Source organism: Embiotoca jacksoni, unplaced genomic scaffold (genome assembly GCF_022577435.1).
Source record: "Embiotoca jacksoni isolate LCO1_2020_lvr unplaced genomic scaffold, fEmbJac1.0.p SCAF_30, whole genome shotgun sequence".
Lineage (NCBI taxonomy): Eukaryota > Metazoa > Chordata > Actinopteri > Embiotocidae > Embiotoca > Embiotoca jacksoni.
The window spans coordinates 1,107,651-1,123,259 of NW_027185382.1; the positions used below are offsets into that span (position 1 = coordinate 1,107,651).

Consider the following 15,609-nt stretch of genomic DNA (forward strand, 5'->3'; position numbering starts at 1 on the left):
GCTGCTGGTGCAGAAATGACAGTGGAAAAGTGGACTTAGCTTTACGTGTGCAGACAGGATTGACAGTGAAATGAGGAGCAGGGGATCCAGACAGGGAGGCACGTTTCTGTTCAGGACTTGTTCTGACAAACCCTGTAACACTTACACTCACTTTCCTTTCTGCTCATCAAGCTGTGAAAGCCTTGTCTGCAAGAAAGACTTTGCAGCTTTCTATTTAAAAAAATAATAATTCGAGCACAAATCTGAGCTACCTAAGTCTTTCATTTTATCCATTTTTCTTCAACATTTTGTAATTTGGTGGATCTCTTTTCTCACTTATTTCTAATAATTTAGGTGTTTGTTGGATTTAACAAGTCAAAAGTGAACTAAAGCCATAGTGTCCTTTGAGGGGCTCATGTTGTGCCCTCGAGGTTGCCTCAATATGTGACAGTCTGGAAAGAAGTGACCTCATGTGTGATTAAGTGGAAGAAAATACCCCCATAAGTAAGAAAACGTTTAAATAAAACACCTCAGCATTAGCTCCTTAGTATTTAAATTTGTTTTGGTCATTATTTATCACAATTAAGCGGCCTGTATTAGAGCTAATAGGAGTGTTTTTTTGGTTTCCTCGTTTCTACATTTTGGGGTTGTTAGCATGCCACGCCACCAGGGGGCAGTAACATGGTGGTGGGTCACGTCACACAATCAAGCTGGAATTGGACACAGGTTTTTGGCGTCATTTCAAAGACTATAACACAAAAAATATATTTTAAATATCATTTACCAACAGATAAGTAAACTACAGTCTACAAACTACAACTGCAGGGAAAAGAGGAAGCAAAGCGACGAAAGATACACTTTGCTTTTCATTCACCACCATGTTGGACAAATTAGTCAATTAATCAAGAAAATAATCAGCTAAAATTTGATAATGTAATAATAATGTCTGGTACTTTATACCTATTTGGCATTATTCATTTGAAACTTAAAATAAATACAATATATGCGTCCAAAATGTAAAGGGTCATATGAATGAAAAACTCGAGGACAAGAAGCACATTAACGTTTGATATATTACATATTATATTGCTTCACTGTAATATTGCAGCTGGAAAAGATGGGGATATCTTTAATAACTTTTAAGTTATATTTTGAGGTTTTAATTTAAACATTAAACGCTGTCTCGTAAATATAGAATTTACGTCCAAAATGTGAAGTAAAAACTCATCAAATAGAAGAAGTAAAGGATTATAAGGCCCTGAAATTTGTACCGAAACGTTTAGCTGATTAATCAAGAAAATAATTAGTAGTTGCAGCCCTATACTACTGAAATTGCTTAATAATGAACCCCACTTCAGTAACACATGACTAATAGTCTAATAATGTAAAACACTGTACCAGTCACACGTGTCCCCTTACTTTTCACACCTAAAGTACATTTTTCTTGAATTACATCCTCATATTGAAGACTTTGGACATAGCAGAGTATTTTCTCCTGACGTGTGTCTGTGTTTTTAACTCAGGTGAAGTCTCTGAATATTCCTCCACCACTGATGGGTGGTGGTTCTGGAGCATCTGTCATCGTGAGAAGCCTTTCTCCGGTTGAGGAATGCAGTTGTGAGTCCAGACCGCAGACAGGTGCCACACTGCAGGCCAACATGTCTGAACAAGAGACTCAGTTGAACATATGGAAAACTTTACATCGGACTGCCTTTTAGAGTTTATAGCTCCATAATCAGAAAATCCCCGCACGGACATTTACCTTCGGAGAGGACTATGTCACCACAGGCTCCGTTTAGTGGCTGTTCTCACAGGCACATTTAATCATTTCAGGGCCTCCATCCATGTTTCAGGACTGTTGTGTTCTTTAATTTTGTTATTTAGTTTTAGCTCTGCTGGTGTCAGCTACCACCCAGTAACGTACAGATTAGATATAGTTGGTTTCATGTCTTTTTGGAGCCTTGAGGGGACGTTTGAGAGGGTTCAAACCTCATAAACCTATTTGAAATGTGGTCCTCAGGCCTCAGCTGCAGAGCAAATGAACGGAGTCCTTCTCAAATAGATAGCTGCTTTCAAAATAAAAGCATTTTATTGAAGTCAGAGACTACACAGGACCAGCGGAGGGATGCCAGAGAGTATTTTATGAATATTAGTCACTAGTCTGCAATGCTAGAAAGTAGCTAATGAATATCAGCCACGAGCCTGGGGATGCTGGTTGCTGGCCTCCATGATATAACCTACTTTATACGGCAGGTCAAAAGCTCAATCAATAGTATAATATCATTGTTTTTGCATTATTAAACTTAATCTACAAAATAACCAGTTACTAAAATTATCAAATTAATATCAGTATAATGTTTGCTTTCAAACCAAGTTGTTGTTGTTTTTTTAACGTTTTTTTTTTTTTAATAGCGTTTGTTAGTATCCATAATGAATGTTGGTGGGCAATAACTTTTTTTTTTTTCTTTACAGAAGAAAGTGTCCGTCAGTGACGCTTTTACTTTGAAAACCCTGCGCTGGAAGCTGATTTCCTCCGGCCTGATACTGGTCGTCTGCGCTCACTGCAGTGCGTAAAGGTGCGCACATCCTCCGCAGGTAGACGGTGTTTGGGTGAAGCTGCCCTCACTAGAGGTTTATTTTTCTCCACCAGCTGCTGACGCTGTCTGCTGGAGATGAAAACAACTCAAAGCGTCTGACAGGATTTAATTTTCTTTCTCTGTCACAAGTGTCAATAAAGACTCTCCAAGGATGCGTGGACGCGACAGGTGGTCGAGGCTGGGCTCTCAGACCTGCATCTTCATGCTGCTGGTGGTCTCGCAGATAAAATCACAGCGGAGAGGTAAGATATGACTTGATTCTTTCTTTATTTAGCAGTTTTCAATACATGTATTCATTCCTTGGGCAGGTTTTTTTTTTTCTCGTGAAAATGTCTGCAAAACATTTAGAAATATAAAAACACTGCAAAAATAATGTGCAGAAAATACAGTAAAATGTTGTGTAAATGCTGACAAACAGCAGGAATGTCTTTTCAAGCAGCTTGTGGTTAAAATGTAAATGCTGACATTATAATTCAGAGTTTTGCAGACCTGATTAAAGCTTGGTTTTTCAGGCTGGAATGAGGTTGTGGTCGATGTGAATGTCTGGACTTGTTCATAGGGAATTTATGAATAGCTTATGATACTTCACTGTGCCGTCTCTGGGCTTTGTTTGATTTGCAAAAGTGGATTTAAAAGAAGAAAATGTGACGTCCGTGTTGAGCAGATCATGCACTAACCTGAAGTAACTACCTCAGGGGATTTTTTTTAAATATATTTTTGTGGTTGTTTTCTGCAGTGTTACAGTCGTTGTGCTTCAGGTTTCCTCGCAACCAGAACATAAGAGCTCCATCACCAGATTGAAAGATATGAAAAGTGACCATGAATGATGAGGTCTCTTTGTTTGTGCTCTCATTGCATTCCTTTGTGGTCATTTTGTTTCTCTTTCAGGACATTTGATGTCTCTGTTAATATTTTGCATCTCTTTTTGGATACGTTGAGCCTTGCAGCCCTTGTTGGATGGACTTTCTAACAAGAAATGTCAAGTGTATTGAAACAGAGGCTCTGGCACCGTGTACCCTCGGGCCTCTCAGCCTGTGCCTGGTTCGTCTTCTCTCTGTGTGTGTGTGTGTATGTGTGTGTGTGTGTGTGTGTGCTGCTGTTTTATACAAATATTACATGTTACTACTCATCTCTACTTTTCAATCAATGTTTAATGAAAGATTAGAAGCAGGTTTAAGAGTCCGTGGAGGTTCAATTCAATTCAATTCAATTTTATTTACATAGCGCCAAATCACAACATCGATTATTTCATGGCACTTAACACATTAAAGTCCTTCCAGCAAGACTTTACAATATTATACAGAGATGTGTTGCAGTGCAGTATGGTCAGATTGTGTGTGTGTGTGTGTGTGTGTGTGTGTGTGTGTGTGTGTGTGTGTGTGTGTGTGTGTGTGTGTGTGTGTGTGTGTGTGTGTGTGTGTGTGTGTGTGTGTGTGTGTGTGTGTGTGTGTGTGTGTGTGTGTGTGTAGGCTGGTGATTTATAGGCTTCGTCAGTCCCTACCAGAGAAAGACACACTTCATTGTCATCATCATCATTGTAATTGTGCAGACTGCACACGCACACACTCGACACTAAACACACAAACATGATTCAGCCATGCCCACACGTTCATGTAGAGGCAGAGTACTGCATATGTAGAAATACTCAGTAACCCTCTAACAGGAATTCAGGCTTGTTTTTTTGTGTATTTTCTTCTTTGGTTGAATTTGACGAGTTATTGTCAGCATAGAATAAGAAACTTTTTCTGCATGTGATCATCAACATATCGAACAGTCCGGACTCATTACTGGAAATCTTTTCACTCTGCTGCTTCTATTATCTTAACCTACGCAAATTACACTATTTCAACGTTTCTCCTGTTGCAGTGAGTTTAATGACTGAAAAACATCCACAACAATACGTTCAATTTCATACACGGGGTTGTGATGCTCAGATTGGTGATTTACATGTTGAATTATTCATAAAAACACAACTAAAGTGAGTTTAACGTGATAAATGCAGCAGGTTTGAAAGGGTTTCTGGAAAATGTCGGAAATGTTTACAGTAAGTCTGAAGCAGCTCGTTGGAAAGTGAATCTGCCAAATAAGGAATGTGCAGAGCTCCTTTCAAACAACGAGCATCATAGAAGGACAATTTAATCTCTGACAGTGTCGGAGGATCCGAGGGTGGATTTTTTTTCCAGAATTTACACCCTCTTTGTTTTCTTTCTCTGCGTTAGGCGCCTCTTAGATTTACTGTAGATGTGTTTATGTTGCATGTAAGCGCTCTGAGAAAGTATGCCGAAACACAAACAGCAGACGTTTTCCTCTGGGTGGCCAAACGGCCTCTCTGTCATTATATATGATCCTATATTTTATCGAAGCAGACAACAAATGAGGATAATAAAACCCAGTGTACTGCGGCACTAAATTAATAGCTGTAAACATAGATAGCTGAGTGGTGCTCGTTCAGGATGGAAAAGGAAACAGAATCCAAGGCAGCTCATGGGGTAATTAGACCCAAGACAGACTGTTTATTTCTCCTAATTTCAGAGTTTGTTTCCTGAATGCACAGCTGGTCCAGCCTGTCTCAACACGAGGACCATTTCGACCTTCAGAAAAATGCTTGTGCTGCACTTAATGGGGGAATTTGTTCACTGATATTTTCATCTGTTGGCGCCTCGACCTCATTAAATGCGGAACATTTATTATGTTTCTGATGTGGAAACTTCATACGTTTGTTGTATTTAAAGCTGCAGGTTAAAGATACTGAGGTAATAGAGTGGTGAAGCACTTTATTTGTAATCAAATAAAGTGTAAAATGATTCTCATTTGTCAAGTTCAATTTCCCTTCTCGGGATCAATAAAGCAAAATCCAACATTAAATGATTACAACTTCTCTAATTTAATCATTTTCTGCCTTTAATATTAAATGCCTTTAATATTTTTTTCCTGTATGGCAGCCAGTGTTTCCCACAAACCTGTGCGGTTAAATCTCAGATTTATGTCATTGAAGCATAACAGATGTTTGTTTATGTTAAAACAGAGCAGGTTATTGCTTTAACTGCTTCGGTTTCATTAACGAAAACACATCTCACCACTAATTACAGTGAAATGATGATGACTCTTTCAGGTTTGGGTTTGGATAGAGAACACGTCTGGCTCAGCTGCTTTAGATATAATCTAACATGACACATTAATATTTCTACTTCAATGTACCGCACTGTGTTTTTACTTTTTCTCTTGTTGTGCTTCTGTGATGTATTAAGAAATGTGTTTTTACATAGCCACTGAGCATGATGAGGATCTCCTCTTGACTTAGTTTATTGTCATGCTTCTGATGACTTATGTAGACTTACCGTTATGTGTCTTGTATCATCTTGTCATATTTTGTTTCTTTGGACTCATCACATCTCTTCCTCTGCCGTATGCTTTCACAATTTATCCAGACTTTACCTGATAGTTTTTTTTCTCGACTTATCTTAGTGTGACAGATCTTGACTTACCTCAATTTATCATTACTTCCACAGAGATTTTGGCGTGTTATAACTTATCTAGACCGATCATGACTTATCTTATTTTGGTTAATCTTGACTTGTATTTTCCATTAAACCCATAGAAACCGTTTGCTCAGGGCTTCATCGCCCTGAATGTGTTCATCAGTCACATGTTTGTATGTACAGGTTGACTAAACAGCAGCAGTTTGGCTTCTTAAAGCAAACTTCTGGCACTCCTTGTTCTCTACATGGCCTCGAGGACATTTCTCCTCCGAGGTTAACTCCCTATTTTATGTGTAATTACAGCTTTTATTGTATGTGTCTCAAATTGAGCTTTAGATCTGTAACCACTGGAACATCAAAGCTCTCTGGAGGAGACTTTAAAAGCCTCAGAGGTAGATGTGGGTGTTTTCTACCTGCTGCCTCCGATTTAGAGGTGACTGTCACACAGCGGAGGTGTGATCTCATGCTGAGGGGCGAGAGGATGTTTTGCTTCCCATCTTCTTCTTTCTGTGCGGCCTTATCTTGACGTGCATCTGGAGCGGCCGCTCAGGAGCTGCTCGGTGTTTCTGCTTTGTTTCCTCAGCTGCAGAGCTGATGATGATGATGTGGGCTGTGGTTTTCTTCTCCCACCTGCTTTAAGATATAATCAGCAGTTGTCCACAAATAGCATGCATTGATTTCTAATTGTAGGAACTCCTGATGAGAGCTTGGACTTGTGCCATGAAGACGCTGCCGTCTACAGTTTGTTTACATGCGACGCACGTTGCTCATATACCCGAAACTAAAGTTTACACCATGCAAATGCAGTTTTCAAAATTATTAGCAATTTATAAGGTACAAATATGCAAACTCAGAAGTTTGTATTTTTATTAGAACCGAGTGCACTAAGTGGAGTCTCACATATCAACCTGAAATTTAGTAACCCCTAAAAAAGAAGTGTGGGAAACAGGAAATGTTAAATTTAGAGCATTTTCTAATTCACATTTAAGTAGACTGGTTCTGCAGGCTGAAGAGGAAATTGTAAACTCAAAAAGACAGCCTGCAGCTACACTTTCCTCCGTGCACTCCAATGCACAATCACAGTTCATGACACCTCTCACAGAGACGCTTTTTGTTCTCAACAGACGAGACATTAATCATGGATTTATTAACCAGCTCACTCCAGTGACTCCTCTCTGCGTTCCTGTGAGGTGACTCTCGTGGGCAACGTTTCCATTCGGTCAACATGTTTTGCTCGGTGCATCGCAGCGGTCCTGAGAGCGTGGAGGAGGAAGCACCGTTCATCATTTCCACTGCGGTGGTCAAACAGGCCTCGTGCTTGTATCATCCAGAGCGGCTGAACGGCTGCCAGAACAGAGGCCTTGACCTTCCCCAGTCACTCAGTCACATAAATCAGACGCTCGGAGGCTCGTCCTCACTTTGTCTCACTGACGTGCAGAGATTAATGACCCAACTCCACTTCTGACCGTTTGTTGGCTCTGTGCTCCATGTTCAGGTCACGTCAGGGAGGAAACAGCCTGATCTTGAACATGTCTTTGTGTGTGTGACAAGTTTGATCTCATTTTATCGGAGTAGGTTTGCTTTTCAACTAAAGCTCAGTGTCTTCAGGAGTAAACAAGTGTGCAATAGCAACTAGTGCAAAGAAATGAAAGAAGTTTGATGGTCGATAATTCAGCTGTGGGGCTGAGCCTAATCCGTATAATGGAGGGAAAACCCTGAAACCTCTGGCCATAATGTCAGTGATGGAGTTGCATCGTCATGTACTGATGCGTGTGTAATTTTCTGCACAGCCATCAGCAGTTATGAGCAGTACTTGCCCTGGAGTCCAGTAGCTGGGCTGCAGGAATTTAAAGCTGCAGAACTGAAGCCTCCGGTTCACGTCCCCTCCGGCTGCAGCTGTAAAAATGTACCTCTGACAGGTGGGACAACAGATAAGATGGTGCCGTTAGAGATTATATGGAGAATCCCGCCCGTTGAATAGGTTTCATGTTTAGCTTGAATCATGTAAAAAGCTCCATAATTGCCTTTAATTTTCTTCTGTCAGTCATTTAGATGCGTCTTCTCACGTATTTTGTGTTTCTCACGTTCAAAAGCAGCCACCAGACTCAACGCCACTCACCCCATTATTTCTCTTTACTGCCGGCTTTCTTCAACAAACGTCCTCATTCAATGATTCTCCAAACAAGGAGTCGACTGTCTTGTCTCCCGTGCTGCTTTGTGAATCCAGCATTGAGGCTGGATGAGGGACTTACCGCGAAGTGTCTCACACCCTCTTGTCTGAAAATGCCCTTCTTTTGTTCTTGCCAAAGACCCACTTCGACATACCACAGGGGAGGAGGAGGAGGAGTGTCATGGGTGTTGATTTCTGGTGAGCTGCCAGAGATGCCCCGCGGGGAACTTTCTTTTATTCTGCTTCTTGGCTTTGAAGAATTTGAGCTATTTGATAAGTGGAGAGTGCAGCAGGTTCGAAGAAGATCTGTGAGGAGTGTCATGGATCTAAAGTTATCTACTGTAGATGCACATGCCAATGCAGATTTCTTACTTGGTTTAAAACGAGAACGGCGCGGAAGATGTTTCTGGTTCTGGTTTCCTGTTCTTCTTCTTTTATGCAACTCCTTAAATGAAATCTAAAAAAAGCACATCCATTGAAGCACTTTTTCAAAAACATTTTGTGTTTTAGTGTCCTACATTGTGTTAAAGTTTGTGGCTGCAGGAAAGTTCTTCAACCGTAGTTTTCAGCTGTATTCAAGGCCCTTTTGAAGATACTTGCTGTAAACAAAAGTACAACACAACATCAATGCGGTTAGTTTAGTTTAATAATCTTTCATAATAATAATGGATTTCTGTTTGTCCTTTTCCTTCATTTATGACTGAAGCCAGCGATCAACACATAAACTCAGCCTCTGTTCTGCTGCCATCTGCTGGCTGATTGAAGCACATGGATGCATATGACCAAAACTATGTGGACACCACTCGCTGAAAAGCAGTAATCCTCATGTTTGTCCTTCAGAGCTAATCCGTCTCTGGCAGTGCAGTGCTGAAGGGGTTTCTGGTGTTTTCCAGTGGTGTATAAAAATTATTATTGTGGAACTGATGCATTATCTGTTCCTTGATTGCTGTGTTTTATTTAATTAAATATCCATATTTGGGATGGACATACATGTCACCAGCAGATTTATTCCTGCATTTCTATCTTTTCTGCGGCTGCACAGACCACCGGCTTAAATGGCAGAACGCTTTTGGAGAATGCTTCGCCTCTTCCTCTCACATCTTGCTCCTTCTCTTATCTGACATCTTTTATCCAATAAAGAAAGATCCCATATCCCCGCTGGGGTTTATTCAGGCTCAGCAGCCTCAGGGTCTCTGTGTAATTGGTGTATCGTGTTTCTGTCTCACCGTACTCATTTCCCACAGTTCACACGCTCGGGTGTGTTCTTTTAACCAGAGCACACTGGTGAGGGAACACACCTGCTCTTGTGTCGACTCCAGCTGCAGAAAAGGAAGCTGCTGGTGGCGGAGACACAGCGAAATGCTCCAGAAGCAGCTTGTTTTTGTTGAGGCCAACATTTATGCAGGACTTAATATCCAACAGAATGATTAAGTTAAATAAAATATCCATCCTCCTTAAGTTCCTCAGCTTTATTTCGAGATTCTCCACTGGGGTGTGACCCTTACGTTGGAAACCTCTGGACTAAACAAACTTAACCCGCTCTGGCAGCTACACCAATAAAATTCTCTTATATGTTGCTGCATGAGTCACAGGAGACGTTTTACTGCAAAACGAGTACTTTTACTTTGATACTTTGTGTACTTTTTGCTGTTTGTACTTTTACTTCATTGAGGAATCTGAGTTTAACCACTGCTAATGATGTCTAACTGTTAAAGGAGGAAATATTTCCTGTCACTGGAGCTTTAATGTGCAGCTGCAGTCTTCTTGACGTGACTGTTATTCACTCTGCTGCATGCATATGTACGTACTGTTACATACAGGCAGCAGCTGCCTTCATAAAGTGTCGTCCACTGACTCACTGCAGCGTGATGCTGCGGTGTGCTTACTTACCCTGCTCGTGGCCCCGTGCAGGTTGGAACAGCTGACAGCTCATAGTGATGAACAGGAAGAGGTAACGTATGTGAGAGAACCTGCAGGGCGACAATGGTGATGTATGGACACGTGTGAGGAACATGAACGCCACATCTGGTATCATAATGCTTGAATTTTAAGTGGAGATTTTTTTTATAAAATCGCACATTTTCTAGGTCTGTTTGTTGCTTAAATCTTCAATAGATATTTTTTTCAACGAGCAGATTCTGATGTTTCTGATGTGTTTGTTGTTAAGAAACCAGTTTACATTCGGTGCTCTGGAGAAAGACCAGAAATCTCACTGCAGAATCAGCTTCACAATGCAAAAAGGAAACAAAGTCAGGACGTCTCTAATTGCTTTTGGTAATTACTGCAAAACTAAAACAGGAGCTCATCTTATCTGTTATTTACAGATTTTATTCATGCTCATTCTTGGTAATAATATGAAAGTACCTTACTTATACTGGCTCCCTCTGTGGAAAAAAACACATTTGTTTAAAAAGAGGACGTCAATTTGAATAAACGTATGTTGCAGCACTACTAGTTTTAGACTAGAAACAGGAGCAAATTGACGTGGCCGATTCGTAGATCATAGACTCTTCTATGCATAATTGGCTCTAAATAATAGTATGATGATACTACGTTAGCTCTGCATGAAGCAAGTACAGTGTGAAGCATCCATCTTGATTCATCCGACAGTCTGTTTGTGTTATAAATGTCTCCTCTTGTCCCGTTCATCATCCGTCTGAGAGCATGCAGCACATGTGCTTACAGCAGCAGAGGCGGTGTTACTGTGTGAATGCACAAACGATGCAGCATATCATGCAGCGTGGGCGTGGGAGGTCCGCGGGCTGGAATGTGTAACAGCTGGATGTCTGAGCCTGGCAGATGAGGCGGGCAGCTGAGTGATGGGGGGCACTCCGGGCCGTGCGGAGGAGGAGGCAGGCTGGGAGGCAGGGGAGGGTCCCTCCTGCCCGTCTGTGAGAACCTGGAAGTGGAACATGTTCCGAGGATTTTCTCCGATGAGGCAATGGAGTCGGTCCCGCGGGACGGCAGCTTAAGACATCGATCCGCCCTCCTCCTGCTGCCTCACTCTCTCAGCTGCTGTCTCTCCAGCTGTGTTCACGCTGTTCAATCACGAACCTCCCACAGCACCAGAAAATGTACTTTGTGGTTTACTTTTTTGGTTTTTGTGGTTATCTGAGAAACACAGTAATAAATCAGACAGTTAACAGACCGACCCGTCAGCATTGTGTAATTGAATGCTGCACTTTTGTTGCTGGTAAATGAAACCATCTCTCTGGTGCTGCAGGTCGGTTTTGGTGGCAGCTTCAACGTTCGCTTGATATTCTCACAATGTGGTCTTCGTCTCTCAGCTGCTCTGCTCATTTTTCTTCTTTATTTTATTCCAACAACAACAGCAGCTGAAGAAGTCCTCAAATCCTTTACGTTGGTAAAAGTACCAGGGTTTTTCATTGTTAGACCGTTAGTAACTGCGATGGAAATCGTGGAGATGAGGTGAAGAAAGTAGAGGAGACCGATTTGGGTGTCAACGCAGTGATGTTTATTGGCAGCAGCTCGTACGAGGAGAGAGGCCGCAATGTATGGCAATGTCAGGTTGCTTCACCTCTCTGTCTGGACTCTCACACTGGCTCAACTATAGGAACACCTTGTGTTCTTGGCTGAATACAGTGAGGCCAAGAGTCAGACATGATCAACATGTAGCAGGAACAGTTAGTTCCTGGGGTCGGTGTGTTCCTTATGTCATCACTAAACAATAGAATTTCCTTGACAGTAACAATTGGTGAGCTAAATTTTTCCCCTGTCGCTGCTTAAACAGTTACTGTGCATGATTTAGACCCCTGGTTCCCACTCTGGGGGTCAGGCCCCTCCAAAGGGACACAGTCTGAAGTCTGAAGGGTCATGAGATGATTAATGGGAGATGATTATACATATAGAAGTTTAGAGTGGATGTCAAGATTGTTAGAAACCTGTCATGTTTTTTTTAAAAACCTTTACAATTTGAAAAGTAACTTGGAAACGAATTTTATTTGCTTTTAAAGCATTTATTCACTCAAGTGAATTCACTCAAATCACTATAGTAAAATGAACAAATTGCTCTTCTGTAAATACTTGCTGAGCAAGCATCCTTTGAACTTGAGAGTTGTACTTGTTTTGTAACACATGACAGCTTTGGGTTTTGCACAATATGAGCCAAACCTGTTTCTTATATTTATATTACATTTTTCTGGGGATATTTTTGTTCAGGACGGGCGTGTCTGTGTGGTAACAGGAATGTGTGCTCCATGTTGCTGAAGAGGTCTTAGGGGAGCCACTCGTCAAGTCACGCTGGGGAGGAGTTTTAGTGTGTTGGGGCAACTCTAAGTAACCAATGACCTCTATCATCACGTAACAAGCCTGCCTCCACAATTGGGTCCCCCCCCCCTTGTCCAGGCAAGAGGGAGTCTGCAGCAGATTTTGCATTGGGAGCTCTGGAGGGAGGGTCTCTGGGCCAGAGCAGTTTTTATGTCTGTGCTTTCATTCAGTGGATGCTCAGTGGCCCTTGAACAGCTTGGATTTAACTGCTGACTGGTTGACAGGTGGCACTTTAGGGAGACAGTGAGAGCATTGTTACAGGAGCCAGCAGCATGTTGAGGGTCCAGACGTGGTTCCTCCTCCTGGTTCTCTGTGCCGGGAGCTTGGAGGCCTGGTTGTGGTTCCCAGGTCCAGAACCAACCACAGAAACCCCGACACAGACATCGGGAACGACAGGTGCCGCAACGACAGGTGCCGCCACGACAGGTGCCGCCACGACAGGTGCCGCCACGACAGGTGCCGCCACGACAGGTGCCGCCACGACAGGTGCCGCAACGACAGGTGCCGCCACGACAGCCAGTGGTGCAAAGATGAGGAAGGAGGAGGAGGAAGATGACAACCTGTCCGGGGTCGGGGAAGTAATCATCGATGTGGCCACAGAAATCCATAAGTTTGACGAGGCATGGAACGCGACCCCAACCACCAGGACTACTAACGGAGGCGTGACGGAAAAAGTGGAGAGCGCTACCCCCAGCGTGACGGGTAATACAGGCAGGTTCAGAGGGGAGGGGGTGGAGGAGGGTTCTCGGGTTGGGGAGTGGGATGGATCAGGGTCCAGGGATGATGTGGGGTCAGATGTCGGGGTTGTAGGTGGCCTTTCTGAAGTTAACGGGACTGTTCAGGGTGCTTGGAGTCACATCAGTGCGTCTGACCCTCCTTGTCTCCCCGTGGCGTCTGATTGGCCCGTTTGCAAGCAGTCAAACCTTTTCATGCTGCCCAACTTTTTTAACCACACGTCTGTGGAGGAGGTGGGGGCGGTCCTACAGGAGTGGGCGTGGCTCACGAGAGCGGGGTGCCACCACAGCGCAGAGTGGTTCCTCTGCCTCCTGCTGGCACCCAGGTGCTCCTCCTCCGCTGCCGCGCCTCTGCACCTGCCCTGTCGCAGCTTCTGCCACGTGCTGCAGGACAGCTGCTGGGCGTTCCTGGACAGTGGGCGTCTCCCGGTGGAGTGTGGCGTCCTGCCCGAGGGAGCGCAGGAGCCGGGGCGGCCTGCGTGTGTGTCAGTTAGTAACTGGAAAGGTAACCGCGGCGGGTTAGAATGTATCCTGTGTGCCGATACATTTTCAATCCGGTCAAGTTTTTTTTTTTCGTGAGTCTGTGTGTGTTTGTTTTGGTGTCCGAGCTCGGATGTCGTTGTTCGTCACATGATTCACGTTGAATATTGTTTTGCATGTTTTTGCCATTTTTAATTTAACTTTGAGTACTTTACTGCTAATTTCACTCCTACCAGGCAACTTGTGGTGCTTTTATTTCCCTAGAGGGAGATAATCAACCTGCAGGGGCTCGAGTTAAGATACACTTCTGCACAGCGGCTGCAGCTATAATCATTGTTTTTGTTGAAAATATAATCCAAAATATAAAAATCGGTGCAGCAGAACCAGAGATATCACCTTATTTTAAGACCTGTATTCTTCTTCCTTGTCAAAAGGTGCCGACAATATCCACAATGCAACTCCACCAACAACAGTTTGTTTTGGAGGTTCAGGTGTTTTATGCTTGCAGCTGCTAATGTAGCAGCAGCAGAGATGAAGAGTGGAGCTGCAAAGGTCCGGTAAACTGAGGCCTTTCATTTTCAATCTTTTCGTCTTCACTCACCTCCTTCTGAAGCCAAGCAAGTCTCTAAACAACTTTTAATCAATGCAAGAGTACTCTCCCAGACTCGTAAACAGACAATGTGCAGATTGATTTGATTGCAACACAACAATAAACTCAGTAATGTTGGGAAAATGTAACTCTGCATATTCAAGTCTCTGCAAGCTGATTTTCCAAAACCTGGGCTGCCTGGAAGAGAGTTTCCATAGATGCAAAGTACAATCTTCAGTTTTTGGGTCAAAACATGCAAAACCACTGATGTTGTCATTGTTGCTGATGTTGTGGCGTCACTTTCTGTTCACTGCACACGTGCAGAGGAGACTCTTTGGCACGATCGCATGACGTCTGAGCTCACGTCGCTGTCACCAGGCTGCATGCCACATTCATGTGATTGTCTTGTTGTCCGCACAGTGCAGCAACGGGAAGCTTACAGGTTCTTTGAAGGTAGTTGCAGCCTTTTTCTTTTCTGTTTTGCAGCCTTTTTTTTTTATCGCAGCATTTATTGATGTTGTATTAAGAGAGATTATTGTGAAGGCCAAATTAAAATGAGGTTCATAAATGTTTCAGAATCGCAGAGAATACAAATGTTCTACATAGGTTAAAAGCTTTTCCCTCCGGTTTAAACCATTATGGCATTAAAATGCTCCAGAGACCCGCGTTCAGCCTTTTACTGTCCTCATAAATTTAGCAGCAGGGGTTAACAGAATGAACTCTGCTACATCATAATTATGCGTTTTCCCACTGGAATATTTAATGTCAATGTTCCAGGTTTAACCCTCTGAACCTCACTGTGGGCTCATTTTTCTCTGCAGCAGCAACAGAAAGCCCTGCAGCTCCCATCATGGCTGGAACCAGGGAGAACTCAGACATGTCCTTTGTGCAATAGAAGTTAGACAGTCAGAAATCAAAAACTTTACATTTTTGCAAACATTTTAGATGAGACATGTAGGATGAAGTAATTTTGATAAAATGTCACTATTTAATCTCAGATGTTTTTCCTTATGGAAGCTTTTGGTGAACGTAATTAGTTCAAGGGTTGTCGGAAATGTGAAAACCCGATGAGCATTTTCATTTTTACAGTTTCTGGCCCTGATAAATGGGCTAGTTTTTAGGGTGAATGTCAGACTTGCGATTGGATAACCTTTAAACTGCCAAGCTGTTTAAGCTGTTTTATCCTGCAGTGGATGTGATGTAGTTTAGTGTTTGATTGTCAGTAAAATGTGGTCAAACTGGCTTTTTAAGTGGGCACTTTTTACACTGTGCTGTTGCATGATGTCCTGCAGTG

The 15,609-nt window shown here is 42.7% G+C and overlaps 1 protein-coding gene across 6 annotated transcripts in view; it reads left to right on the top strand.

Moving 5' to 3' along the window:
• Positions 1-2,565: 2,565 nt before the first annotated feature.
• LOC138207066 (collagen alpha-1(XVIII) chain-like) overlaps positions 2,566-15,609 on the top strand; it is a 30,061-nt gene continuing 17,017 nt past the window's right edge. For 3 of the 6 annotated variants that reach the window (XM_069164069.1, XM_069164071.1, XM_069164072.1), the window contains exon 1: positions 12,638-13,223. In XM_069164069.1, the coding sequence (XP_069020170.1) occupies positions 12,785-13,223 (439 nt within the window). In that variant the 5' untranslated portion in view covers positions 12,638-12,784. Of the gene's footprint in view, positions 2,819-12,637; positions 13,224-13,310; positions 13,752-15,609 lie in introns of those variants that run through there. The other 3 variants (XM_069164074.1, XM_069164070.1, XM_069164073.1) reach the window with 3 other exon arrangements.